At 56.4% G+C, this 23,292-nt stretch overlaps 10 protein-coding genes and 1 non-coding gene across 11 annotated transcripts; 3 read left to right on the top strand and 8 right to left on the bottom strand.

Annotated features, from left to right (window-relative positions):
* The first annotated feature begins 170 nt into the window (after window positions 1–170).
* On the top strand, window positions 171–1,057 carry B0H18DRAFT_173477 (uncharacterized protein). The gene is made up of 3 exons (XM_048036963.1): window positions 171–299; window positions 375–722; window positions 786–1,057. The coding sequence occupies exons 2-3, from the start codon at window positions 404–406 to the stop codon at window positions 932–934; spliced, it is 468 nt and encodes a 155-aa protein (XP_047895566.1). The 5' UTR covers window positions 171–299; window positions 375–403; the 3' UTR covers window positions 935–1,057.
* A 1,708-nt stretch (window positions 1,058–2,765) lies between these two features.
* B0H18DRAFT_1117293 (uncharacterized protein) lies at window positions 2,766–4,784 on the bottom strand (the record flags this gene model as incomplete). The annotated part of the gene is made up of 4 exons (XM_048033554.1): window positions 2,766–3,795; window positions 3,958–4,190; window positions 4,244–4,439; window positions 4,531–4,784. The coding sequence occupies 4 exons, from the start codon at window positions 4,782–4,784 to the stop codon at window positions 2,766–2,768; spliced, it is 1,713 nt and encodes a 570-aa protein (XP_047895565.1).
* Window positions 4,785–5,579: 795 nt separating this feature from the next.
* Window positions 5,580–7,789, bottom strand: B0H18DRAFT_996049 (fumble-domain-containing protein). Its single transcript, XM_048045383.1, has 6 exons — window positions 7,643–7,789; window positions 6,671–7,511; window positions 6,332–6,551; window positions 6,208–6,269; window positions 6,044–6,137; window positions 5,580–5,979 (listed from the first exon to the last, which is right to left on the bottom strand). The coding sequence occupies exons 1-6, from the start codon at window positions 7,724–7,726 to the stop codon at window positions 5,919–5,921; spliced, it is 1,362 nt and encodes a 453-aa protein (XP_047895564.1). The 5' UTR covers window positions 7,727–7,789; the 3' UTR covers window positions 5,580–5,918.
* A 280-nt stretch (window positions 7,790–8,069) lies between these two features.
* B0H18DRAFT_996045 (coatomer subunit gamma) lies at window positions 8,070–11,590 on the bottom strand. The gene is made up of 13 exons (XM_048045382.1): window positions 11,319–11,590; window positions 11,100–11,258; window positions 10,590–11,044; window positions 10,488–10,537; window positions 10,405–10,467; window positions 10,170–10,348; window positions 9,619–10,118; window positions 9,471–9,568; window positions 9,284–9,418; window positions 8,990–9,228; window positions 8,798–8,934; window positions 8,524–8,771; window positions 8,070–8,473 (listed from the first exon to the last, which is right to left on the bottom strand). The coding sequence occupies exons 1-13, from the start codon at window positions 11,547–11,549 to the stop codon at window positions 8,235–8,237; spliced, it is 2,733 nt and encodes a 910-aa protein (XP_047895563.1). The 5' UTR covers window positions 11,550–11,590; the 3' UTR covers window positions 8,070–8,234.
* A 97-nt stretch (window positions 11,591–11,687) lies between these two features.
* Window positions 11,688–11,780, top strand: B0H18DRAFT_t73. The gene has a single exon. It is a non-coding gene; the product is annotated as a tRNA-Ile (tRNA).
* Window positions 11,781–12,865: 1,085 nt separating this feature from the next.
* On the top strand, window positions 12,866–15,143 carry B0H18DRAFT_996042 (glycosyl hydrolase; the record flags this gene model as incomplete). Its single annotated transcript, XM_048045381.1, has 3 exons — window positions 12,866–12,966; window positions 13,021–15,065; window positions 15,124–15,143. 2 exons carry the CDS (start codon window positions 12,866–12,868, stop codon window positions 14,942–14,944), a joined length of 2,025 nt encoding a protein of 674 aa, XP_047895562.1. The 3' UTR covers window positions 14,945–15,065; window positions 15,124–15,143.
* B0H18DRAFT_996037 (uncharacterized protein) lies at window positions 15,112–16,281 on the bottom strand. Its single transcript, XM_048045380.1, has 6 exons — window positions 16,111–16,281; window positions 15,965–16,055; window positions 15,793–15,926; window positions 15,638–15,742; window positions 15,527–15,586; window positions 15,112–15,458 (listed from the first exon to the last, which is right to left on the bottom strand). The coding sequence occupies exons 1-6, from the start codon at window positions 16,125–16,127 to the stop codon at window positions 15,362–15,364; spliced, it is 504 nt and encodes a 167-aa protein (XP_047895561.1). The 5' UTR covers window positions 16,128–16,281; the 3' UTR covers window positions 15,112–15,361.
* A 22-nt stretch (window positions 16,282–16,303) lies between these two features.
* On the bottom strand, window positions 16,304–17,618 carry B0H18DRAFT_996032 (metalloprotease ATP23; the record flags this gene model as incomplete). Its single annotated transcript, XM_048045379.1, has 5 exons — window positions 17,410–17,618; window positions 17,073–17,332; window positions 16,928–17,011; window positions 16,741–16,868; window positions 16,304–16,682 (listed from the first exon to the last, which is right to left on the bottom strand). Coding segments are annotated over exons 1-5 (674 nt in total), but the record flags the coding sequence as incomplete, so codon positions are not given.
* A 117-nt stretch (window positions 17,619–17,735) lies between these two features.
* On the bottom strand, window positions 17,736–19,325 carry B0H18DRAFT_996026 (enoyl-CoA hydratase/carnithine racemase). Its single transcript, XM_048045378.1, has 11 exons — window positions 19,153–19,325; window positions 18,985–19,114; window positions 18,876–18,932; window positions 18,669–18,818; window positions 18,578–18,636; window positions 18,484–18,518; window positions 18,364–18,431; window positions 18,109–18,313; window positions 18,031–18,054; window positions 17,930–17,968; window positions 17,736–17,906 (listed from the first exon to the last, which is right to left on the bottom strand). The coding sequence occupies exons 1-10, from the start codon at window positions 19,154–19,156 to the stop codon at window positions 17,930–17,932; spliced, it is 771 nt and encodes a 256-aa protein (XP_047895559.1). The 5' UTR covers window positions 19,157–19,325; the 3' UTR covers window positions 17,736–17,906.
* Window positions 19,326–19,423: 98 nt separating this feature from the next.
* B0H18DRAFT_996018 (uncharacterized protein) lies at window positions 19,424–20,589 on the bottom strand. Its single transcript, XM_048045377.1, has 3 exons — window positions 20,072–20,589; window positions 19,754–20,009; window positions 19,424–19,704 (listed from the first exon to the last, which is right to left on the bottom strand). The coding sequence occupies exons 1-3, from the start codon at window positions 20,535–20,537 to the stop codon at window positions 19,488–19,490; spliced, it is 939 nt and encodes a 312-aa protein (XP_047895558.1). The 5' UTR covers window positions 20,538–20,589; the 3' UTR covers window positions 19,424–19,487.
* Window positions 20,590–21,280: 691 nt separating this feature from the next.
* On the bottom strand, window positions 21,281–23,271 carry B0H18DRAFT_931006 (WD40 repeat-like protein; the record flags this gene model as incomplete). Its single annotated transcript, XM_048041719.1, has 10 exons — window positions 23,080–23,271; window positions 23,007–23,020; window positions 22,852–22,944; window positions 22,406–22,801; window positions 22,278–22,352; window positions 22,149–22,227; window positions 22,025–22,092; window positions 21,856–21,976; window positions 21,578–21,803; window positions 21,281–21,525 (listed from the first exon to the last, which is right to left on the bottom strand). Exons 1-10 carry the CDS (start codon window positions 23,149–23,151, stop codon window positions 21,281–21,283), a joined length of 1,389 nt encoding a protein of 462 aa, XP_047895557.1. The 5' UTR covers window positions 23,152–23,271.
* Between the last annotated feature and the right edge of the window lie 21 nt (window positions 23,272–23,292).

The raw sequence follows: 23,292 nt of genomic DNA, 5'->3' as shown, positions 1-23,292 counted from the left end.
TGTCAGTAGTTCTTGAATCACAAAGAAGGTGTGGCCCACGGTGGAAGCGGCTGTGGCCGGGGCCGATACGGTGCGATTGGATCTGAGGAGGGCTCATGGTCGAGATCCCTGGCCGATATAGACTACTTATTGATAGGTTACCAGTTAGACTCAGCGGCGGCCGCCGTCCTCTCGCGGATCGCCATCCCGCACTCCCTTGAATTTGATCCCATTCTCGAGTATTATACTGAGAGGAGGAGATTGGAAGTTTAGCTCGAAGGAATCAAGCGTAGCATCACAGAGTGCGAGCATTCGATACGGTATGAAAGCATTGGCACGGTCGTTTCAGTCGGGCACGTTCTCGGACCAGCTACTGACAAGTGCGTTCTCTACAGCATCGCAGCAAAATGGAGGCAGACTCTCGATGGTCTGGACGTCTTCCGCCAGAATTATGGCAAATCGTTCTGAGCCATACACCCCCGCCACGAGCCGGGAATGCCTGGCTGTCTCCAGGTTCTTTCATGATCTCGCCGCTCGCACATTGTTCTCGACGCTCCGTATAAACTTTGGGTACTGGGAAGTCAGTTATGGCTTTACCGACGAGCCTCCTGCCAGTGGCGGAGACCGCGGATGCAAGTCGTGTTGTATACTACTGCGCATCATCACCGACCCTGTGTTCGCATCTTATGTCAAAGAACTGCATGTACTTGCATTCGCGGACAACGGCGCGACCTTTGAAATGTGTGAGTTACTTTTTCGCTGCTCGTGGTGTCAAAGCCTTTGTCTCTGACTGATGCTGAAATCAGGTTGCCTGGCGAATGCTATCACCAGCATGCACAATTTGCGGACATTTAAATGGTACACCACCCTCCGGTCGTACTTGTTACCTGGAGACAACGTCCTGATGGCACTGGCGTCGACCGCCGTCAATCTTCGCGAGTACAGCTTGCCGTAGGCTATGCATTGAGTCCCTCCACTATCGTTCTCATGAATCTGCATCAGGATCCAGTGTTTGGACGCGTTGAAGATTCTCAAGAGACTACCAGCAGAGAGCCTCCATATATACAATCTGCCTGAAGATCCCGAGGAACTGGAGTCCGATTTGTACCAGGCAGTGTACCGCACGCCCTTTGCATCATTGCTTGAGTCCCGCAGAGGGTCTCTGACGCAGCTCACCGCGCCGAGCCAGGCTATTTGGGAATGCCCGATCCACGTCCTGCAGAATTTGACTCATCTAACCATTGTCAACGGCAGTCATCTCGGCAACATCACGCTCCTCTTCCATCACTGCGCCCAGCTCCAGGCTCTGCACATTGTCCTCTGCCCGGGCTCGCCTGCGGATGTCTACACGGCTCTAGCAGGTGATCCCTCTGCACTCCCTCATCTCACGCACTTCAAGCTGCGTTTGGCGCCTCCCGTCTTCGCTACCACGGAAGTCGAGGCGTTAGCGGGCTTCATTCGGACGAAGAAGAGACTGCGGTGTCTGGACTTTAGTGACGGGGGCAGCACTGTCGAGGAACTATCTCCTGTCCTGACGGCCATCCGGTCGCTAACAAGCCTTCAGGTACTAGGTCTTGACATCTGGCTAGACGATATTCGGCAGGCGCAATGTGACACGTTGAGACGCGCATTCCCCGACGGGTTAAACGCTCTACGTCTCTGGCTTGAACAGGGTAACATGAACCATCGCGACACCGGATGGAACGGACTGGTATGTCAGATTTCCCCGCAGCCTGAAGAAAGCAGGAAACCCTCATTGTGATGTCCCTTCGCAGTGGGCAACCCTCCCGAGGCTGGCCTTCGCGCACATTGACGACGACGGACACCCGCCCGTCGTAGACTGGTCCGACATCGCGGTCGCCAACAAATCTCTGACGCTTGTAGGCACCCGCTCGTGCCTACGGCAGGTGGTTCGCACGGGAGATGCGGTCGAGCTCGGCGAACCTTGGCCTTCTACTAAAGTCCTGTTCCGGACGGCCGATGATTTTGGCTGTGAAGACTGGGAATGGCTGATGCGAGGCCATGCGCAAGAGGAAGATTTCGATTATCGACCATGGACCGTGAGTGCACTATGCACACGATGTAACTCAGCCTTGACCACTATTGTAGTGACGGGGCTTGGTACTGCTAGCCACGCAGCGCGAAGTCTCAGTCGCACAACATGCAAGGATGGAATCGATTACATTTCTCATGTCAATTGTACCAAACACAGCTTCTCTTCTCTGTCTCGTGTGAACAACGGCATCGATAGATAAAGAATAACGGGACTAGGTACTAGGGGGCGCCGGCGGCGGACAGACGGGAGACAATAGACGTGAGAGAACAAACACGGCCGAGGCGGGAGAAACAGACGGCGGGCGGGGAATCGCGGGACTTGCTACAGAACGACGGGAGACGACTTACTATGTATGCTACGAGAATGCAGGACGATGGTGGAGTTGTGGGGGAAGACAGGTGAGGGGGATATTACTGGTATGGACGAGGGCGGGCGGATGATATGCATACCGTCCTGCGCATACAGCGACACTACGACGATAATAGCTTTCTGCGAAGGGCGTCAGCGCCAAACCCAACATTGAGCAAGGGCACTCACAATGTACTCTGCGTCCGCTTAGTGCACGACATGGTGATGGAAGCTTAACAGCAACAGCGCGTCCTCTACCTTCACGCCCGTCTCCACCTTCACCTGCGCCTCTTCACGTCGACCGCCTTCTGCACGCCCATGCTGAACACCGCAGGAGACGCCAGCGCCGACGGGGGCGGGGGCGAGCTCTCCGGGCTGGGCGTCACGCCTCCTGCACGTCCTCCTCGCTGCCCATATGCGAGTCGCCATCAGGATACACATCGGGGTCCGAGCTCGAGCTATGCTCGTTCAACGGCGGAGGCCGCTGGCGCATCGCGCGCGCGTACGTGTACAGCTGTCGTAGATTCTCCTCGCTCGGCGGCTGCATGGGCGAGGGCGGGGTATACCGCGCCTCATACCGCGGCACGGGCATCTCCTCGCGGGCGTCCTCGAGCGAGTACGGCGGCGGAGGCTGGCTCGGGTGGAGCGCGTGCACGAGGGGCGACGACACCGAGGACGACACGCCCGTTGAGTGCATCGGCGTCGCCGACCTCGACTGGTACGTCGCGAGGCTGACGTCGTCTGCGTCCACATCCATCAACTCGTCCTGGTCGTCCTGGTCGATCTCGCCCTCCTCCAACTGGTCCTGGAGGCCCGTGGCACGTTTCCGCGCAGTCTGCCGGAGGTTACGGAACCAGTTCGTCACTTTCCCGACGTCCATGCCGACCTCGAGCGCGAGCGCACCCCGCTCCTCGATGCTCGGCGTCGAGGTTCGCCGAAAGAGCTTTTTCAGTGCTTCGAGTTGGTGCGGTTCCGGACGCGTGCGACGAGGGCGCCGAGGTCTTTCCTGCAAACGACTCGGACCCTGGACACGATCAGATGGCATGCGATACGGAGAAACGCGTGGCGAAGATGGGCGAGAAACTGATCGACTCGAGCCATGGCTTAGATCATGACCACGGTTCAACGGCGCGGCGCTCAAAGAACGGCGGGCTCGCGGCGGAGGAGCCGAGATCGAATGTTGTGAGTGGTGCGGTATCGCTAATGATGGGTGGCTAGTCGCCGGTGGGACTGCCAAGGACAGCGACGGATGTGCCGCGCTCGTCGCCGGAGGGAACGGCGAGAACATACGCGGCTTCGACGAGGAGGCGGCATGCGCAGCGAGCGCGGCAGCGTGTGCTTCTTCCTCATCCTTGCGCTTCTTCGCGATGCTGCGTTGGTTCTGGAACCAGTTCGTGACCGATTGATAGCGCCTAAGAGAGAAATTCAGAATCACATCAGCACCTTGTTTTGGATCGGGCCTGATCGCACAACAAAGAGTTAGACGCCCATAATGTATCATGCCCAACGGGGCATCGCGAAGGCACTGCGTGATAGACGCAGATGTCAAAGAAAACGATGCAGAAGCTACTCACATGCCGATTTTGTGTCCAAGCTGCTCCCGTACGTCTTTCGAGGGATGAGGATCCACGTCGTACACTTTGCGGAGCTCCTCCGTCTGCGCTGCAGACGGCCGCGAACGAGCCTTGGGTCGTTGGCTCTGCTCGGCGGCATCGAGGTGACGGTGTGAAGGATTGCCTGCGTAGAAGAGCTGCTGCTTTGTGGGCGGTAATCGGTGCACGTATTCCTCATCGTCGTAGTCATCGTACTCGGGTTGTCGGGAAGCGGTGGGCCGAGGCCGAGGCCTGGGCGAGCAGATACGGATGCGATGAGGGCCGAAATAGGCGGGAGCTCCACTGAGTTGTTGTTGCTGCTGGGCTTCTTGGTCGGCGCGCTGGTATTTACACTCGAACCAGCGCGGGCGTTCGGAGCTGGGGTGGTCGCTGAGGAGCCTTTGTGACGCTTCTTGCACGACGCACGTTTGTTTTGGAACCAGGAGTTGACGGTCTTGGTCTCCCTGAGTGATCGTGAGCAATTGGGGGGAAGACAGGAGCGGCGGCGGATGGAAATACGACGACGTCGAGGAAGACAACGAGAAGGGTGCTCACATTCCGAGACGCTCTGCAAGAGAAGTGCGCTCCTCCAACGCCGGGTGCTCGTCCTTGTCGTAGAGTTCATTGAGTGCTGCGAGCTGAAAGGCCGAATGCCGGTGTCGGGGTTTCTTTGGCTGGTCGGTGGTATCTTGGGGAGGGGGATTGGGCTTTCGAACCTTTGGTTCTGCGGGGCGGCGTCGTTGCTGCTGTTCTGGGGCGATGGGAGACGGGAGGTCGTCCCTGGCCCATGCGGGGGGCGGAGGGAGCATGGCGGACAACGGGGAGGGAGGAAAGAGATGGGGACAGTGACAAAGCGTGCGCTATAGGGGGGCAGTTCGGCTCTTTAAGCAGGAAAATTAAGCAGGTGGACACTTATGCAGCTGTCCGAGAACAGACAACTGTCCCACGGTGCATTCAAATTATGCCATCACTCTCCGGCCACGGCCGCGCTTTTGCTCTCTCTCTTCCGCCCGGCCCAGCAGCCCGCCTACCCGGTTGCCCGCCGCAGTGTCCCCGTCCTCTGCGTCGGTGCAGCCAGCGCAGGCTGCATGCGCGGGCGGGGAAGGCTCTGGCTGATGGAGGACTGAAGCGGTGCCTGTGTGTTCATCCATGACCAGATCCCTCGCAACCCGTCCACGTGCGCATGATTGCCTCTTGACCTTATGGGCGTCTAGTGACAATGCTGGCCGCTGTAATGCACGCCGTCTGACAGACCACTGTCCATGATCTGTCCATGATCCTGCCCTGCATATCACATCCCATTCATCGCGCTGCGGTCGCCTGCCATCTTGTCGTCCTGTCCACAGCCTGTTTTGCTCTGGATGATTTGTGGTTCGAGTAGATGCTGAATGCTGTGCCGCCTCGGCGTAGATATCCACCGAAGGCGAATAAAATCGGATCTGATAGATGATCTTATTCACTCACTCATCGTGATGACGTCTTCCAATCTTGCACTTCATGTTCAAACCACCTTCAGCCAGGTAGACCACTGCATGAACGGCGCTGTTTGGGAAGCAGTACATACTTACAACCATTCTGCACGCCACTCGGAGCGCTAGCGCCAGCACGTCCTGACTCCCACAGCTCCAGTGCACTCAGGTTAGCTCCTTGCGTCCCGGTCATCCGCTGTAGCCGCCCAGATTCAGCCAGTGCGTCCGATGCCGTTACGCAGTACACTGATCCGATCTGCTCTGTCTCGAATATGCTCTTCGAACCACCGAGACGAGACAAAGTGGCGTGTGTCGCCTTCGCACATGTGTCAGCCAGGGACACGTCCGGACAGTCGCAGAATGTAAGGTACGTGCGTCTACTGTACAGAGGTTTCATTGTCCCACCGATAAATTTGACTCCTAGATACCATGTACTTAACTCTCCCTGACATGGGAACCGCCGAGGCACAAGCATCACATCGACACTTCTTCTTGCTCTTCTCCGATGTTCTTGATCCACGCTCCTATCGCACCGCTGCATAGACGTACAGACACCTCAGCGATGGAACGGGGGCACTCATATAAGCAGCACCACTCACAGGAAGCCCTCGTGCCGAAGAAACATCGCGCGCTTGGTGCCCTTGCTCCAGAACCTGATAGCGTACGACAATGTGCTGATAGTCGCCGCATGGCCTGCACCCGGCAGACAATCAACCAGTCAGATGGACACAGCGCGATCGTCAACGGTGGGGCAGTAGCGTACCCCGGATGTAGAAGCCCCCAAAGTAGATGCGCTCGAGGTTGTACTTCTCCGCGTTCATGTAGCTGCGTCACCACACGCCGGTCAACAAATAGAGATGGCAGATATGGACAGGCAGCTGACGCACGCTATCTGCCCGATGTTGTTCGATACCGCGTACAGCAGGCTCTTCGAAATGTCCTCCGGCGTGAAGGTGCCCTTCTGCTCGCGGTTCTTGAACACCTTGCCGAACGAGCTCGCGATCATAGTCGACTTCAGCCCGAGCTTGCTGTAGTCCGACCCGTAGATATCCCCGACGAGCATGTCCACCTTGGAGTTGTCGCCCTTCTCGGACAGCTCGAGGATCTCTGCGGGGGAAAGCAATGAGGACGATCACGCGCGGGCGCAGATCCTGACGTACGCACCGTCGAACGTCGTCGCCGGCGTCAACAGGCTCAAGAGCCCCCACAGCGTCCCGCCCCCAGACTCGTCCCGCTCACGCGCTCGTACGTGCCGTCCTCGTCCACCTTGATGATCGACACGCCCGAGCCGATGTTCACCAGCAGGCACGGCAGCTGCGGCGTCGGGTCCTGCACGAACGTCACCGCGTACTTGGGCGGGTTCGGGCTCGGCCGCTCGAGGGTGCCGCCCGGGTGCGACACCGCGTCGATGAGCTCGTCGGAGAAGTAGTACACCTCGTCCGGGATGAGCGTGATGAACTTGAGGCCCTCGATCAGACACTCCATCTCGTCCTCCCGCCGCACCTCGACGCACAGCTCCTGCCCGAAGAGCTCGTGGAACTTGTGCGCGCCCCCGCCCGTCGCCATGATCTTGACGGAGCGCCGCATCTCCGCGATGGGCACGCCGTTGAGCGCGGCGCTGTGCTCGATGAGCCCCTGGATGAACTCGACGCACGCGTCGATGTGCTCCGTCTCGTACCGCTCAAAGTTCAGCTGCCCGCCGGGAAAGTGCTGCACGGACGCTCGCCGGAGAAGCGAGCCCTGCAGGAAGCGGTGGTCGAGGAGGGGGTGCTCGGGTGCGGGCGGGCTTGCATGGCCGTTCTCGAGCACCGCTGGTGTGAGTGCGCCGTTGAGTTTTGCGTTGTACTTTGCGCTCGAGGTTGGAGAGCCAGAGACGGGGGTATCTCGGGGTGGTGAAGATGAGATGGGGGAGGAGAGGTCGCTGGCGGCGCTCGAGCCCGAGCCCCGCGTAGCCGCTACTGACGGTGACTTTGGCGGTTCCGGGGAGCGGGTGAAGTAGACTACTTTTGCCAGCGAGCCACCAATCTGGAGGCAAAGGTCAGCATGCGAGTGAACGAAAGAGGCGTACTGCAGATCGTACATCGACTGCTATGTGGGACACTGGCTCGATGTAATTCGGAAGGTAGATGCCGCGACTGTCGCGGGTCTAGTGCACACAATCAGAATGACGAAATGCGGGAGGCGAATGAGCAACGCACGTCGGGTGACTCCTCGTCCAGTATGAGTGCCCCGCGGGTGTCGACATGGATCGCCTTCGCGCCAGGCAGCGTTGGCCCCGACATCCTCCTCGCACCGGTGTACTGCTGCAGCAATTCGGAAGCCCTGACTGGCCAGGGCGGGACGCGAGTCAGCGATCGGCGACTGCGCCTCTGATCTATTAGGGGGCGAATGCGGGGCGGCGGCTGGGGTAAATCCGAAAAGTGCGACAGGTGTGCGCCTCGTCCGGTCGTACGACTGCACGGTTATCCAGGAATCAGACGGGACACGAGTACAGCGGCTGCGTGGCGCAGCTTCCCCGTAGCGAGAGCAATGAAAGGCACAAGACATCGTGTGCTTTTGTGAAGGAAAGGGTGGAACGACCGGCGACGGGAGAGCCACGGGCCCTCCCCCAGTACGCTAAATCACCAGCTTTCTCACTCGCCCCGCGTCGAGACTCAAAGACCACCCAGCTGTGGGACAACGGCTCTCGTTTGCCTCCACCACCTCTCATGCACAAATAGATACTGGGAATTTACGACAAACGTCCGATACACATCCAACAACGCGAAAAGGCCTCGTCTACACGGTAACTCAACCACCGATAGCTGTGATCACCAGTCCGCAAGCTTGCTGCTGTTCTGCGCGGACGGCCAGCTCCAGCGTGACACCCTGCGCCTTTGAGTAGGCCATCCGGCACCGTACGAGCACCTTCCCGCCTCCGCCTGGGATCAAGCCAGACAGTTGCAATGTATGCACGGTCGGGTTTTGAGGCTCCTCCGTGCCGCCCAGCGGCTGCATATTGAGAATCTCGACGATAGAGTCGCATGCGGCTGCCACAGACGTGAGACACGTCTATACCTGACACTGAGATCCGGCGTACCTTTCATGGACTCCATTGCAGATAGGGCGAAGGTTTCCGTTGCGGTTGCCCCATCGCGCATACGGTCCCACTCTGACGAGAAAGTCGCGTAGCTGGGAATGATGTAGTCGCCCGCAGCAAGCTCGGTCTCCTCCAGCTGGTAGTCGTCTTCGTAGCCCTCCTCCTCGGGTTCGCCTGTCGATGGGTCCACCTCTTTGCTGACGAACTTGAGGACACATTGGAACGATGCCAAGATGTAATCTTCTGGGCTGTCGCGCGTGAATGAGACGTATACGATTCCGGGTGATTCGCTTGTGATAGTGTGGGCGAAGGAATGATGAAGTCTTCTGTGAGTCCCGACTCTGTCTGTGACTGCATCACGACTGACACCTGTTCCAGAACTGTGTCCGGAATCGTATTTGCAACATTGAACTAGCGAGAATACGCTCAGCCGGAGCCATACGTCGGGGGAAAGGCATGTACTCACCTGGAATACAACGTGCTCCTTGAATATGTGCTTGACACATGACACTTGGTACTCTGTTTCTGCCTCCGTGAGCTGGGAAGGCTTGGAGCTGCTGTTGAGCACAGGGCCATAGTCTGCGAACTCTGGTACATCTATAAGCTGCTGTGCGTATGCGGACTGCGTTTCCGCAGCCGTTTGAGGCGGAGGAGTTGCGGCCTTTGATGTCGAAGGCACACCGATAGTGTCCAAACTGCTGGGACCTAAACAGGCACGTCAGGGTCCACTTAACAGCTTGCTGGAGGGCTTGCTACTTACGAGCGACCTCCTTCGCAGCCTGATCCTTGCTGATTTTAGGTATTGAGGAAGTATCGAAGGGCTTGTCAAAGGACTCGGGATCACTCATGTATGACACCAGCTTTGACTCGAGGGCACCGAGGGAGAAGATCGACTCTACATGCTTCTGTGAGCAGCGCATCGAAGCCCAGAGATAACAGGGACGTACCTTCTTTTACGTACGTAGTTACTAGTGGCGGATCTTCATACACCTTCAAATAGAGCGCAGCACGATCCCGGACCTCATCGTCCACATCATCCAGACACCTGTGGACAGGATAAGGATCGGAATGAATACACGGATCCTGTTCACTGACCGGTTGAGAAGGACCCTGACGCTGCTAGCCAGCTTCTCATCCAATCCGTTGAGGCCGAATTTCGCCAAGCTCGCTACCGCCGCAGCGCGGACGGTAGCGTTCTCCAGCACCACACGGTTATAGATATACCGGATATACTTCGTCGGCTGCGGCGCCTTTGGGCCCTCCGCACCAAGTAGATGCAAGATCCGCACGGAGAGCTTTGTGAACTCGCAATCCTCGATGAACTCACATAGGTGTGAGAGCGCCTGCTCCTTGCAGTCTCCGATGAATTTGATCATGTCGAAGATGGCCTCGACGACGGCGCGCTTGAAGTCGTAACCGCCCTCATCGCGGAGCACACCCGACAGGAAGGCGAGCATGGACGCGTGCTTGGACGGGAACTTGAGGCAGAGCGAGCGGATGGCGTCGACGATGATGACCTTGAACTCGTCGCTGATCTCGCTCATAAAGCCTGTGATCTGCTTCATGAGGCGATCTACGGAGGCTTCGTTGCCAGTCTGCATGATTCCTCAGCACAGGAAGAATATTGTCGACACAATGTGTCGCACCTTCAAGAGGGTTGTGATGGCGTAGGTTGCAACACTGCGGTTCTGGTCCGAGATGAGGTTCTCCAAGTCCATGTTGCAAGCAGCCACACTCTGAGGGTGGTTCACAGCTAACGCTGCCAATGTCCGGGTTGCAGCGAACTTCAGCGTAGACTTTGGAGACGAAAGGAAGAGTTGAAGCACTGTCAAATGATACTCGTGAATGGGATTCTTCGTTGCCACGACCTTCGACGCATACCTGCGATAGACCTTGTGAGCTGCTGGGCAGTAACTCCCTTCATCTCACAGATGGCGCAGCCGCCTCGAGGTTGACCATGTCACTCTTGTGCCGCAACCAGCCTTCCAAGAGGTCGAACATCTGTCTCTGCATACTACGCCGGGCATGAAAGGTCAGTGCGATGTCTTCCAGACCAAAACACGTACTTCGGGTCCTCTTCCATGATCTTCGCTGCATAGCGGATGAGCATGCATAACGCCATAGGGTTCTTGAGCGTAGTTCCGGCACCCGATTTCCCTCCACCCAGCTGCTGGATCATCTTCGTGATTGCCATACGATCCTGCTGGCGAATCAAGTAGAGCAGACCCAACGCATGGTACTGGGTGATATTGCTGGTAGATGGCACAGGCGAATATCCGTTCGTGGGTTGCGAGGACGAGCCTCCCCATCCAAGGTAACCGCCGCCAGTGTTCCCGCCAAAGAAGGAACCGGAGGACTTGCCGCTAACCGCTTCCTGCGCCTCGTTCACCCACCTCTTCACGACGTCCTTTGCGTTAGGAAACAGGTGGTAGGCCGAGACAAGCGCGGCAGAGGAGATGGACGGGTTCTTGTCGACTATCGCTGCTTTGAAGAACCGCTCTACACCTTGCGCCATAGACGGCTGTGTGTGCGGTCAATCGTCCACTGCCTACGCAGACAGCAGTTATATCACGCACGTCGATGATACGGCATAATGCCCGGATCGCGTTTGGTCTGTAGATGACCTCCGAGTTGGGCTGCATGTCCTTCATGATACTACTCGTTACCATGATCACGTCCTCCGCCGTGCTGGCCAGCTCCTTAATCGCCAGGTACACCATCTGCCGGAGGGCACTCTATGCGCAGCCATACATGTCATTGAGTACGCCCATTTCCCTATCAGGTGTACAACTCACGTCCTTATGTTGGAACAACTTCGTCGTCCCAAAGAACAGCGTCGTCGCCTCCTGCGTACCAAAGGTCTCCCCGACATAGAGTAAGAACACGATGCGAGTGAGCAGTGCCCTGCATCTTCGCGGACTAATGGGAGAGTCGTTGAACACGCGTGCCTCCTGGATGACGGTGGTCTTGTTATTGTAGTAGGTGCTCAGACCACTTTCTTCATCCTTCTTTGAGACTAGAGACATGACGGCAACGAGAGCGGGATAATGTGCGCGTTCCAGACAACGCGACGTGGTCCAGAAGACTTGGTCAAAACCGATGGCTGAGACAGGCGTAGCGGCGATAGCAGCACTGCTTAATCTCTAGTAATATCTGTTGGACGAGGTCGACTAGCTCAGTTGGTTAGAGCGTGGTGCTAATACCGTGAGAGTTGCTTACGTACGCCAAGGTCGTCGGTTCGACCCCGGCGTGGGCCAGTTCGTTTTTCTTTTCCTGAATGTACCTCTTGTCTATGGCAGCAAGGAGCTTGGAATGGTGTGCAGATTGCTATGGGATTCATCTCAGTGTGTTGGTCGCTGGCGCGAAGCTGACAGAATAAGTGGTGAAGTCTTTGTGGTGGGTTGTGGCCCTTCAAGTTGCCAGTGTGGGACACCGAAGCTACGCAATATTATGAGTGACGTTTTCGTGGAAAATACTTACCGGCAAGTCTTACTTTCCCGACTTGAACTTAGTGTGATTGGCGCCGTCCGAACGCGCCGATGCGGTACTTGCCTAATCGGGATGAGCATCGCGCCTGCCAGGGCCGCTGCGCCAGGCGTTTCCCTTATTCTCTTTCATGTATAATGTCTCTTCATAAATTTCATACGCCTTCTTTTATGTGTTGCATCACCTGTTCTCTTCGATATAGTGAGAACCACAGGCTCATGACTATGGCTCTCATCGGAGATTCTACTGAAGCATCCCGGCCATACGTCTCGTCAATGATGAGGTCATGAGGATGACATGCTGAGAGGAAGTTTACAGACTCCCTTCTATAGAATTATTAGTGGCTTCCGGATTCGCCGTGCAATGAACAGCAGCGCGCATAAAGGCCCGCAGACAGAGTTGCCACAATTGGCTAATGATTCCGCATTAGGCAATTCACCAGCCCTCGAAGCAGAATCAAGTGATCTAGCATGAGCAGACAACGGATCTGTGACTCACTGTAATCTATATACAGTGTTAACAAGGCCAGAAATATCCATTATTGTAGAGACCAAGTGTACGAAACGGAGCGAATCTAAGTCCGAGGTGTACGGGTCACGTGTCAACTAAGTAGCAAATCTTACGCGATAACTAAGGCGTAAGTGTAAGTATTTTCCGCGATAACGACCGTCATACAATATCCTCATTCGTTTGATCCACCTGTCTTCAGGGTTAGTCAATCTCTACTGAATCCGACGGCTGAGGCTGAGGCCCAGCTGAGGCCTTACGCGTTGCTCAGAGGACTCGTTCTAGTACGTACTCAGGCTCTGTTTTCAGGTTCAGTTGACGACTCTCGAGTCGTAGGCTGGAAAACGCAATGTGGGCCTTTGTGGTGTTGTTGACCTTAACAGTTGTTCTACCGACAGTGTCGCAGCCGGACTACTCTCTGACGAACTTGGCTCGCCTGGACCTATCTTCGTGAGCTATCGTGTCCTCAATGTAGCTATGGATTATCATTCATGATCTCAATAGCTTGCCGAACAACACACTGTTCACGCGTTGGCGTCCGAGGTCCCATTTCACTGCACCACACTCGTGGATGAACGATCCGTGTGCGCCGTCTTATGATCACTCTTCTGGGCTCTACCATCTGTTCTACCAGTTCCATCCTGCACACATTGCCTGGGGCAACATCTCTTGGGGCCATGCTACGTCGCGGGACCTTGTAACCTGGACAGATGTCAGTGCATGGGAGGCAAACAGCGCAGTCGCCCTTTCCCCAGGCCCAAATGGGTCGATGGATCACCTTGGAGTGTTCACAGGGTCCGCTCAGTTTGTGAACGTCACGCAAACCGAGACCTGGGCCTTGCCTATACAATATCACGACTCCCGCGCGGAAGACAAGTCCAGCGAACGAACACTGATGCTCGTCTTCTACACCGCAGTGAAACACCTACCTACAGGATGGAATATCTCTTACGTCAATGGCACGGAGACGCAAGCCCTCGCGATCTCGGATGATGGAGGGTATACATGGTCGAAGTTCGAAGGTTTGGGCATCAACCCTGTCATTCCCGGCCCACCTCCTAACCTCGATATCACTGGATTTCGCGACCCCTTCTTTGGACCGTGGCCTGAGATGGACACAATACTCAATGCTGATGAGCCGCATTTCTATTCTGTCTTCGGATCCGGAATCAAAAACGTCGGGCCGCGTCTGCAATTCTACGCTGCACCGGCATCTAACCTGACTCATTGGTCATACCTCGGCCCACTCTTCTCCGTCGCAGGCAACTCATCATGGTCCGAGACTTACTCCGGCTCTTACGCATTCAACTTTGAAGTTGCAGGCGCGTTCTCCCTCCCGGAGCTGACAGAGAACGGAGGCGACGGAGTGACGGCCCACCACTTTGTCATGATGGGCACGGAAGGCGGGAACACCACCTTGCACCCACTCGTCCACTGGCCACTCTGGTCTGAAGTTGATATCGTGCGCTCAGCGAATGGCTCCGCGGAAAGCATCATACGCTCGTCGGGCGTCATCGACTGGGGAGAGTCCTATGCGTGGAACTCCTTCTACGACGAGCTTCACGACCGCCGCATCGCCTTTGGCTGGATACCCGAGGACCTCGATACGTCCGTGCTGCCCCCACAGGGTTGGGCCGGAGCTACCTCCCTCCCCCGTGAGTTGTACGTCCAAGTCTTTCGAGACCTTGCGGACACGAAGGGCGTCCTATCACAACCTGGGTCTTGGACGGCTATACAGAACCCAAAAGGTAGTTGGACAATGACCACCCTTTCCATGCGTCCCGCTCCAGACGTCGTCGCTGCACTGCGACAGAACGCGACAGTGACTCGTATAGACGTCGTCGTCGTGTCAGCAAGCGATGTTACTCGTGGACAGTTCCATGACCTGAATGTTACTGGCGACTCTATCATCATCCATGCGGAGATCGACATGTCGGCTGATACTACGTCGGACGTCAGCTTTGTCCTTCGTCGCAGCCCAGACGGTGAGGAGCAGACACTGATTACCTATGATCCCGCCCGCGAAATGCTCAATATAAACTTGACGTCCTCGACCCTACTCGAGCCATCGTTCGTCAACACCGCAAACCACGTCGCACCGCTCTTCCTTTTCGATACATACAATGGCTCTCAGGTTGGCACCGTTCGCGAACCGTTGGTGCTCGATATCTTCCTCGACAATTCAGTCATCGAGGTCTTCGCGAACTCTCGTGTCGCGATGATTGGGCGCACATACCCGGCGAGGAGCGACTCTCTGGGAGTGGGATACGTTGTCGGCGCGGGCAACGGGTCGGTCACGTTCAAGCAGGTCACAGTTTGGGAAGGGTTGGGGAGAGCTTGGCCAGAAAGGCCGGATAACACGAGCACGCAGTTGGTCTACGATACGCCGGAGGAAACTGACAACTACGCGTGGTGGGCAGGTAATTGAGTACTCTTGCATGTACACGCATTGACCCTGGTGTTGGCGAATTATGCAGCTTGCTTCCAGGTCTCTGTCTCTGTCTGCCTGAATGTTGGCCATTTCCACCCCGGCGACACCACATCAGCATGTCAGCCAGCCTCATGGGCACTCATCGCACGCAAATCTCATGTTACGAATGTTTTCAGACGGTCGACATTAAAAGGCTCTCAAAGTACTGGGGCAAACGAGTGGCACAACTGGATCGTGAATTCAATCCAGTACGGAAACAACGATGCAAGTCGTAAACGGGAGCAAGTGCAAGTCCAAAATGCGGGGGAAGTCCATACAGTCCGTGCTCGTCCATGAACATGGTATACCGAGTACCAGAAGAAACCCACTCTGTCCATAAGCAAAGAAGCGTCGTGCTATCGTTACATCATCTCCTCAGAGGGCGACGACTGCGCCAGCAACGACACCGATGGCAGCGACGGCCAGGGAGCCGAAGCTGACGTCGAAGCGGGCAGCGCCGTTGAAGGTGCCGCTGCCCGTGGTCTCAGAGGCCCGGCAGCGGAGGTAGAGGCACCGGCAGAGCTAGAGCCACCAGAGGACGACGCAGGGGACGTAGAGGACGCCGCCGACGAGGCACCAGAGGACGTGGCCGAGGCGGAGCTGAGTAGACAGCGTGAGATGCAGGTGCGTGGTTTATCAGAGTAGCACTACTCACGAGGCCGAGGCGGAACCAGAAGAAGTCGCAGACGAGGAACGGAGGCAGGTGGTGCGGCAATGGAGAACTCGCCAGTCTGAGCGAAGACCTGGTTGATGTTCCTGCGCATACAATCAGCCCCATGCGTACGATGCGTACCAGCAGCACTCACGATATATTGATAGCCAACACGTAGTAACCAGCTCCAACCGCCACAGTGGGCATCTCGAACGCGAAGAAGTCGTTGCTGGCTGGGATGTTGTTGCCGATGGCGTAGGAGTTGTGGAACTCGTCCGGGTTGGACAGCTGGAATGAGAACGTCGAGGGTCACCCGCACTTGAGACCCAGCTGATGTTAGCAGGTGTACTGCTCTGCCAGCCGGTCGGTGTCTCCAAGACGAGCGCAGACGCGAAGGGAACGAGGGCGATGAGGGCGCTGTTGCAGCACGCGTGAGGCTGAAGCTCTGCGACAGGGCACGGATGAGACGCACCTGACTGCGGCGAACATACTGGACGAAAGTCGTAAGAGTACTTTTGGAGAGGACTGACCGAGGAGGGAGGGTGAACAAGGGGAACGCAGGGGACGTTGCACAGGGGAAGCGCTGTTGGCCGTGGTTTTATGGGCGCGTCACGCGGCGCGTCCCGCCTGGTCGAGCCTTCCACTGGTCAGCCGCCGAGCAAATCAGGAATCTGCCCATCAGCCAGCCGAATCGCCTCGAAGCCATGCGCTAGTTCGGACGCCCTTCTCGGCGCGGGGAACGTCTCCCGCCAGTCGTGCCCAGTTCAGCCTCGATTATCCAACCGTCACACCGCGGTGTCCGTCTCTAAGTACATACAGCACTCGCTACGACTACCACCAAGCAAACAGCGGGGGGCAGAGCGGGCATGGTCGACCATTCGCACACGGCCAGAAATAGCCCCGGTGACAATTCGCCCTGCGGCGTCCGCTTCTCTGCTCAGCCGCTGCCGTCTCATGCCACGCCAGAAGACGCAAGGTCCACCCGCCATAGGGTCTCGCGGACCGTCGCACATAAATCGCATCATCCACACAAGTCTAGTAGATCTTCATCGCGAGAAGCGTCAGATCTATACCAGGGACTGCACTGGGAACACAGACACACCTCATCGAATGGCCGTGTGTCGGCAAAGCAGCTCTCCCATACCTCGTTGACGCTCGCTCCGCTGCAGCCTCGTTTGGACACACCGGATTCGCACGCACAGACAGGATGGCACGGCGACGCACACACGCCTATCGGAGACCGAGTCAGTCTGCTGTTTCGCAACCAGCATCCGTGGAGTCGACCTCACCTGATGCTGCTTCGAGAACGCGACGAACCCTCGACGGAGCTCACGGCTGAACCGACAGTCACCTCCGAGACTGCTCGCGCGAATCTGCGCCGTCAGCCCGGTGAGCAGGCGCGCGGAAGCGGCGTGGAGGGCACGTATTACGTACCTCGCTGCACGCATGATGCCTCAGGTTGCTCCAGTCGACATTGAACTTTGCGTGATCGTACATGTGAACGAGTTCGTGCACCAGGGTGTCCTCCATGTGTTTCTTGCTGAAGAACCTGCCCTGGCACATAATAACGGCGCCTGCGTCTGGGTGGAAACCACCCGCGCGCGTGTAGTCGCAGGGTACGCAAAGGACGTCTTTCTCTGACACAGGAGCCCCAACCAGCTGTAGGTTCTTGAGCATGAAGACAACCGCGGGGCCTAGGGTTGACATTTCCGTTCAATAAGCTGCATGCATTCGTATACATGAAGAGGATGGACCAGGAGATTCGACTAACTGTAGTTCATGAGATACCTCTTCCACCTCTCACACGTCCGCCATTGGTGTCGCTCGAGCTCTGCTGTCCGCTCCCCGGCTGTGACTCCCAAGCCAGTAATCACGCCAAAGGTAAGCCGCCATCGCTCAAAGGTAGACTGGTCGTCGCTCGAAGGGCCCGCCTGGGGCGTGGTTGTGTCGGCAGAGTCGGGCATACGGAGCTGGTCGCTGGTGGCAGGCACGAAAACGAGATGCGCGCCCACGTGAGACGCGTCTCGGCTTCCGCCCCGATCAGATCTATCATACCCTGACGCGACCGTCTCGACTTCCTTCGGCGGCGTCGGAGCATGCGGCGGCGACACAGTATCCATTGGTCTCCAACATGCATTTGACACCTGCCTTTCATTAATAACACGGCGACGCACAGGTTTCTGAGCACGGGAGGGTATGTATAGCGCTGTTAGGACGACGAGTACTCAAAATACACCCAGGAGGCTCACGCACGAGCTCCGTGCAAAGAAGCGTACCAGCAACGCAGAACATCATAGCTTGGCTGGATTGCTCCAGACTGGCTTTCTCCTCTGTCTCGTATATATAATGAGCAAACGGCACGCCGCTTCGAATCAGCACATTGACTTCGCACCTCGGTGAATGCCCTTAGTCCCTCCTATGTCCGAGAGTCTCAGGAGCTAATCCCAGCTCAATGCGATTAAACCCATACCTTCATGTTGTCTCCCGCGAGTTGCTGCTTGCCTTCCTTCGACCGCACATGCGCTTCGACGACATCCTCGACATGCGCATGTTGGTTCGTGAGCAACAGTGCGCGCTTTGTGCTCTGCACAGAATCGGGCGAGTTCGACGTGATCTCTGCAGCCCAGGCTAATGCCGTTGGGAGCAGCTCTGGCTTGGGCACAACCTTGTTGACGCTGCGCACCCGTCAGACGCACCGTCAATCCACGGGGTAGGCTCGGCTCACAATCCGAAACGACTCGCAGCATCAGATGCCTTGATGGGCTTTCCAAGCAACAGCATCTCGCTTGCCAACTGTTCAGAGGCCGGGTTAGTCTCTTTCAAACATTTCACGTCGAGAGCTCACCTGATGACCGGCGATCCTCCCCAACCGCGGCATACCTGTACCATGCGTCAAATCCCTCAAACCCAAGACCGTCTGCGACACTGCTCGGACGAACCGCCCGCGATGGCTACCACGCCGCGCTTGACCTCCGGCAACGCGAAGACAGCGTCATCACTCGCGACGACAAGTCGCAGTTCAGCACTAACTCGGTGCCGCCGCCGTAGGCACCGCCATGGACGGCCGCGATGATAGGTTTCCCGGAGGTTGTCCTGCGAGAGATGCCTGCGAAGCCGTGTTTGTCGTCGATGAACTCAGAAGCACTGTCCGCTTCGTTGTTGCTCCGACGCTTGTGCCACCTGAAGGAAGTGCTCGTGGGCGCTGTGAGGAAGAGTGAGGAGGAGGGTGGAACGTACGCGATGAGGTCGGCTCCTGCGCAGAATATCCGTCCTTCGCCGTTGATGATGACCACCCTACCCCACGGTTTCCGTCCAGTGGCATGGCTCCCAGTGAGACCGTACTCACCACAAGCTGGGCTCGTTGTCAAACCAGTCCAAGACCCTCTCGATGTCCCCTTGCATTGTAGGCGAAACCGCGTTCAGTGCTTTAGGGCGGTTAAGGGTCAGCAGCATCACATGGTCTTGAGGGAAAGCATCTTGATCTCGTCTGAGTGAGAGGGAGGTTGGAGAGCACCCATGGTGGTACTTATGTTCGTTTCCTACTTCAGTGTCGCGTCCAGCCGGGATGAGTGGTTGGAACGAGCAGTTGACAGACAGGTCCGGGGAACGGCATCCCGAGGCACGGGAACGCGGAACAGGTGATCGAGATCAGAATGCGGGGTAATCACAAGGGTAGGAGCCCTCATGAAGGGGTTCTGCTCTTGTTCTGCTCCCTTGCGTTGTGGTTTATCTCAATGGCGATTCTCTGACTATCCAGTGTTCGAACGTTGTAGGCCGTCTCACTCACAACGCAGACAGTACTTCTACCGCCGAGATTTTTGAGCTAACATACGTGTTCCAAGACGCCGGCTAGTCCGCCAGGCAGAACTGCCATGTACGATCCTCACCCCCCTCGCCCGTCTTGCCCTGCCCATGTGCCCGCTCGCCCTTCGTCATACGGTGTTCGTAACCCATCCAAAGCCGTCTATGGAACACGAACGAACGTAACTGCACATAGCGCGGATTCGGCGGGCCTAAAGACGATGTAGTAGGCGGGGGCGGATTTTTCGCCATTTTTGGGACATCCCTGAGAGGTTGCGTCAGGTAAGAGCGACAACGTTCAGACTGGCACTTACCAGTGTGTGTATGGAGGGACGTTGCGCAGCGTGATGAGGATGCTGCCCCGCGGGCTCGTAAGATTGTTTGCGTCTGCTTCCTCTGCGTGATCAGGAGCGTCATCCTCATCCTCATCGGGGTCCGCTTTTCGTTTCCGAGGTCGCATGATAGTCGGTACTGGACCCGATGTAAGGAGAGGTGCAGCAGAACGGAGGAAGTCCAATATCAAAACTTGGTTTGCTAAGATATTGCGGTCCTGATCTGTGATGCCTTTACCTAGCAAGTGTGTCTGTCAGCCATTAGACTGGTGTCCCCAGCATCACGTAGATAGGATGTACCGGCATGAGGGAAGTTCCACACGATCTTGTCCCACTTCGTTCCTTTCAACACGGCGCATTTCTCCAGTTTGGTAGCATCGACGTTGAACAGGACCTGTACGCCCTTCTTCCTGAGGCGTCCACGATACCCTGCGCGTCCGGATACTTCGAATAGCATTATCCTCGCTATCGTAGGCAGTGGCCGCGACATTTCCGGGAGGTAGAAACTCAAGAGCACTAGGTGCGTCGAAAACGAGGGCGCGGGCGAATGAGAAGTTCCCTCTCCAATCAGCAAGATGCGATCTGTCGGATCGAAGGGAATGGTCGGTCGAGGCGGCAGAGCCTTCGCCTTGCCTTTCGCCCGTGCGCTTTGCTTCGCCTTCTCGGCTTGCTCTGCATGGACGAACTCCTGCTTTTTCTTCAACCTGGATTGCTGAGAGGATAGAGCGGCCTTGAGCGACGTTTTCTTGCCTTTGGCTTTGGCCATCTGCCGTTTTGAGACGTTGTGTGGCGTGCCTGAAAGAGCGGTTGTTTGGAACGGAAGCCTTTGGTACACAAGCCAAGACAGGGGCAAACAGCCAACACGATCGTGGCGGAACGTGGCACTCAGTGGCACGCGCTTACTGAACGTTCACCGCACACGCCTACAACACACCGCACCCATTGTCCTCTGTCCAGTCGTTCCTTACTAGTTTCATTCTTCAAACATGGTCTGTTGATACTCTATGTGGTTTGCTTTTACAATGCTGAGCATCCGGACGTTGGACAGCCGACCGAATTTGAGATGCGTCGCCGGAACGCACAGTTCGCGGAAAAGGCTCGCGCGGGGAAGAACCCGACAAAGCCATCACGACAAGAGGTGCTCGCGAGGCGTAGCCCTGTGGGCATGTGGGCGCTGGGTATCGTCTGCTTGTTGTAATGGGCGGAAGTACGTGTCACGTTTCCGTTACTTGAGTCGCAGCTCACTCGTTAATCAGTCGTGTTGGAGCTCATCCGGCTAATCTTTGTATGACACACTGAATGTTTGATGATATCCTTTCCTGAGACCATTTGGTGTGTTCATCGTCTGCGAAACAGGCATGAGCTCCTGTGCTACGCACATCTGTACAACAAGCATCGATCCATGGCTACATAACATCCCTATCGCCCGTTGTCTGATGTATACACGTCCCACTTCAACATCATGTCCGTAAGAAGCCTGCAGACGGTTCTTCTGTCGGTGCTCTAGTCTTAGCTCTCTTCGTTGATATTGCCCGACGCGGCGGAAGGCTCGCCTCCAGCATTCCCAGTACTCTCCACGCCTTCCATCGGCTCCTCCTCGAGGTCTCTCTCGTCAATCTTGACCATGTCTGCTGCCCATATATGCGCCGTTGGCTGCCAGACCATGAGGATGTTATCCTCAGAAGTGCTGCTTGCTGTCCACGCCTCGGCCTCGCCAGGCGCCCAACAGAAGTCTGTCGGTCTCGCGGTGTGCCCTGTGACATGGCCTCGGTGACAACACCACACATCAGGAATGAGTCAACATACCTCCATGAATGAAGACAAGTTCTGGAGGTCCGTCTTCCTGCTCGTCCGGTGTCTGTTCAACGCCAATTTGCGATAGGTCCCAGAGATTAACCCTCCGGTCGCTTGAAGCCGACGCAAAGATCGTAGCGTTGTGTGGCGACCAAGCGACATGAAGGACTTCATCTGTATGCGACTCGAATACATGCAACTTCTTCGTGGGCGCTCGCAAGTCGTGCAAGATGATAGTCTGTGGAAGGGCATGTCAGTTGATGTTTCTGGCCACTAGAGTAGGCACGCACCGAGTCGGCACTGCCAGTCAAAAGCAACTCCTCTTTCGCAGGACTGAAGGCAACTGCCAAGATCTCTCGGTCATGAGCTTGTATCTTTGTGGTGGGTTCCGACGATGCGCGGGTGTCCCAGCTACAGATATCTCAGCACTTTGCATGCAGTCACGGAGGAGCAACATACACCATAAGCATCTTGTCGTCCCCAACACTGGCTAAGACGTTCTCGTGCTTCGCATGCCAGTCAACATCCTACGGCCATTCAGCATAATGTTAGAATTGTCGAGGCAACAATACTATTTACGTACCCCAACCACTGAACCATGTCCCCTGAACACTGTCGTTGGCTCTATGGTTGACTTTGCCTTGGTGTAAGACGTGATATCCCTTTGAATGGTCAGCCGGTGACATGACATTCGTATTGCGCGCGTACGTACCAATGACAGACGGTCGTATCTTCGGAAGCACCCAGGATGTGTCCCTCCTTAATCGGATTCCATACCAATCCGAACCTGCAAATCCGTTCATTCATAACAGACGGGACCTGACGGTGCACAGTACTCACCCTTCCTTGTTTTGACCCACCAACCGAATGTCTGGTCTGCATACACCTCCCCGCTCCGGATCACTAGGGTGTTTGGTTCTGTCGAACACGAACACTTCCCCGGATACAGCCTTGGTCGCGATGAGGTCTGGGTTCTGGGGCATGTAACGCGCGCGGTTGACCTCGCCGGCGTGGTTGATCTTCTGAGTGATCTGGACGCGGGGTTGGGCTGGTATAGAGTGGCCACCGAGTTCGCCGCGTTCATCGTCGTAGTCGGCGCGGTCGAGTCTATCTGCCGACGGGCTCTCATCTCGTTTCGGCAGTTGCACGGTGGCTATTTGGAGGTAGTCCTGCGCTTGACCGGACGTGTGCGTGCCCAGTAGTAACCGGTGTGTCGTATATGGTTTGTTCGCAGGTCTAAATGGCAGATTTTCAGCTCATCCGAGACTGAAATGTGCTGTACATACGACTCCTTGTCCGGAAACCATTGGCACGTCAAACTGGGCCAATCCAGTGCGTGGGTGATGACGACGTCGTATAGATATGGTGCGTTCTTCTTCCTGAATTACGCACCCAATGTCAAGCCTTGAATACCGTATCCGTGGTAGAAGGCGATGCTTACCAAGTCTTGTATTCCTGCACCATAGGACGTGACTGCGTGAACAGTAGGTACCACACAATAAACAAGTGCTCACTTCGTTGATCAGCTTGTTCTCCTCCTCAGCGGCGAGGTCGTCCTCTACTTCCTCCTGCACGGAAGGCTTCATGGCCGGACAAGCACAACAGCAGTGGCACAAAGTATAAGTTGCGAGCGAATAACACAAGTGCGTCAAGTATGCAGCAGTGATAAGCGCAGACAAGAAAGCGAACGAAGCTACAACCTTAAGCTTAAAACTCGAGCGGCATGA

The sequence above is a fragment of the Fomitopsis serialis genome (assembly GCF_022376445.1).
Source record: "Fomitopsis serialis strain Sig1Antser10 chromosome Unknown B0H18scaffold_19, whole genome shotgun sequence".
NCBI classification, from domain to species: Eukaryota; Fungi; Basidiomycota; class Agaricomycetes; order Polyporales; family Fomitopsidaceae; genus Fomitopsis; species Fomitopsis serialis.
The sequence above is the reverse complement of the archived record's forward strand: the minus strand, read 5'-3'. Positions and strand labels throughout refer to the sequence as shown.

Coding starts and splice junctions, on each gene's coding strand:
- B0H18DRAFT_173477 (XM_048036963.1), top strand. CDS start 404: ATGGTCTGGACGTCTTCCGCCAGAATTATGGCAAATCGTTCTGAGCCA. Junction 723..785: donor CGGCGCGACCTTTGAAATGT/GTGAGTTACTTT, acceptor TGCTGAAATCAG/GTTGCCTGGCGAATGCTATC.
- B0H18DRAFT_996049 (XM_048045383.1), bottom strand. CDS start 7,726: ATGTCGGGGCCAACGCTGCCTGGCGCGAAGGCGATCCATGTCGACACC. Junction 6,552..6,670: donor CGAGCGCGTGAGCGGGACGA/GTCTGGGGGCGG, acceptor TTTCCCCCGCAG/AGATCCTCGAGCTGTCCGAG. Junction 6,138..6,207: donor TGGGGGCTTCTACATCCGGG/GTACGCTACTGC, acceptor TGCCGGGTGCAG/GCCATGCGGCGACTATCAGC.
- B0H18DRAFT_996045 (XM_048045382.1), bottom strand. CDS start 11,549: ATGTCTCTAGTCTCAAAGAAGGATGAAGAAAGTGGTCTGAGCACCTAC. Junction 10,349..10,404: donor GCTCACAAGGTCTATCGCAG/GTATGCGTCGAA, acceptor ATCATTTGACAG/TGCTTCAACTCTTCCTTTCG. Junction 8,772..8,797: donor CAAGCGAATCACCCGGAATC/GTATACGTCTCA, acceptor CACGCGCGACAG/CCCAGAAGATTACATCTTGG.
- B0H18DRAFT_996037 (XM_048045380.1), bottom strand. Junction 15,927..15,964: donor CACCTGCTAACATCAGCTGG/GTCTCAAGTGCG, acceptor TTCTCATTCCAG/CTGTCCAACCCGGACGAGTT. Junction 15,587..15,637: donor GTTCCGCCTCGGCCTCGTGA/GTAGTGCTACTC, acceptor CTGTCTACTCAG/CTCCGCCTCGGCCACGTCCT.
- B0H18DRAFT_996026 (XM_048045378.1), bottom strand. Junction 18,933..18,984: donor GACAACGAGCCCAGCTTGTG/GTGAGTACGGTC, acceptor ACCGTGGGGTAG/GGTGGTCATCATCAACGGCG. Junction 18,519..18,577: donor CGTGGTAGCCATCGCGGGCG/GTTCGTCCGAGC, acceptor CGCATGGTACAG/GTATGCCGCGGTTGGGGAGG.
- B0H18DRAFT_996018 (XM_048045377.1), bottom strand. CDS start 20,537: ATGGCCAAAGCCAAAGGCAAGAAAACGTCGCTCAAGGCCGCTCTATCC. Junction 20,010..20,071: donor GTGGAACTTCCCTCATGCCG/GTACATCCTATC, acceptor CACACTTGCTAG/GTAAAGGCATCACAGATCAG. Junction 19,705..19,753: donor GTCCCTCCATACACACACTG/GTAAGTGCCAGT, acceptor GCAACCTCTCAG/GGATGTCCCAAAAATGGCGA.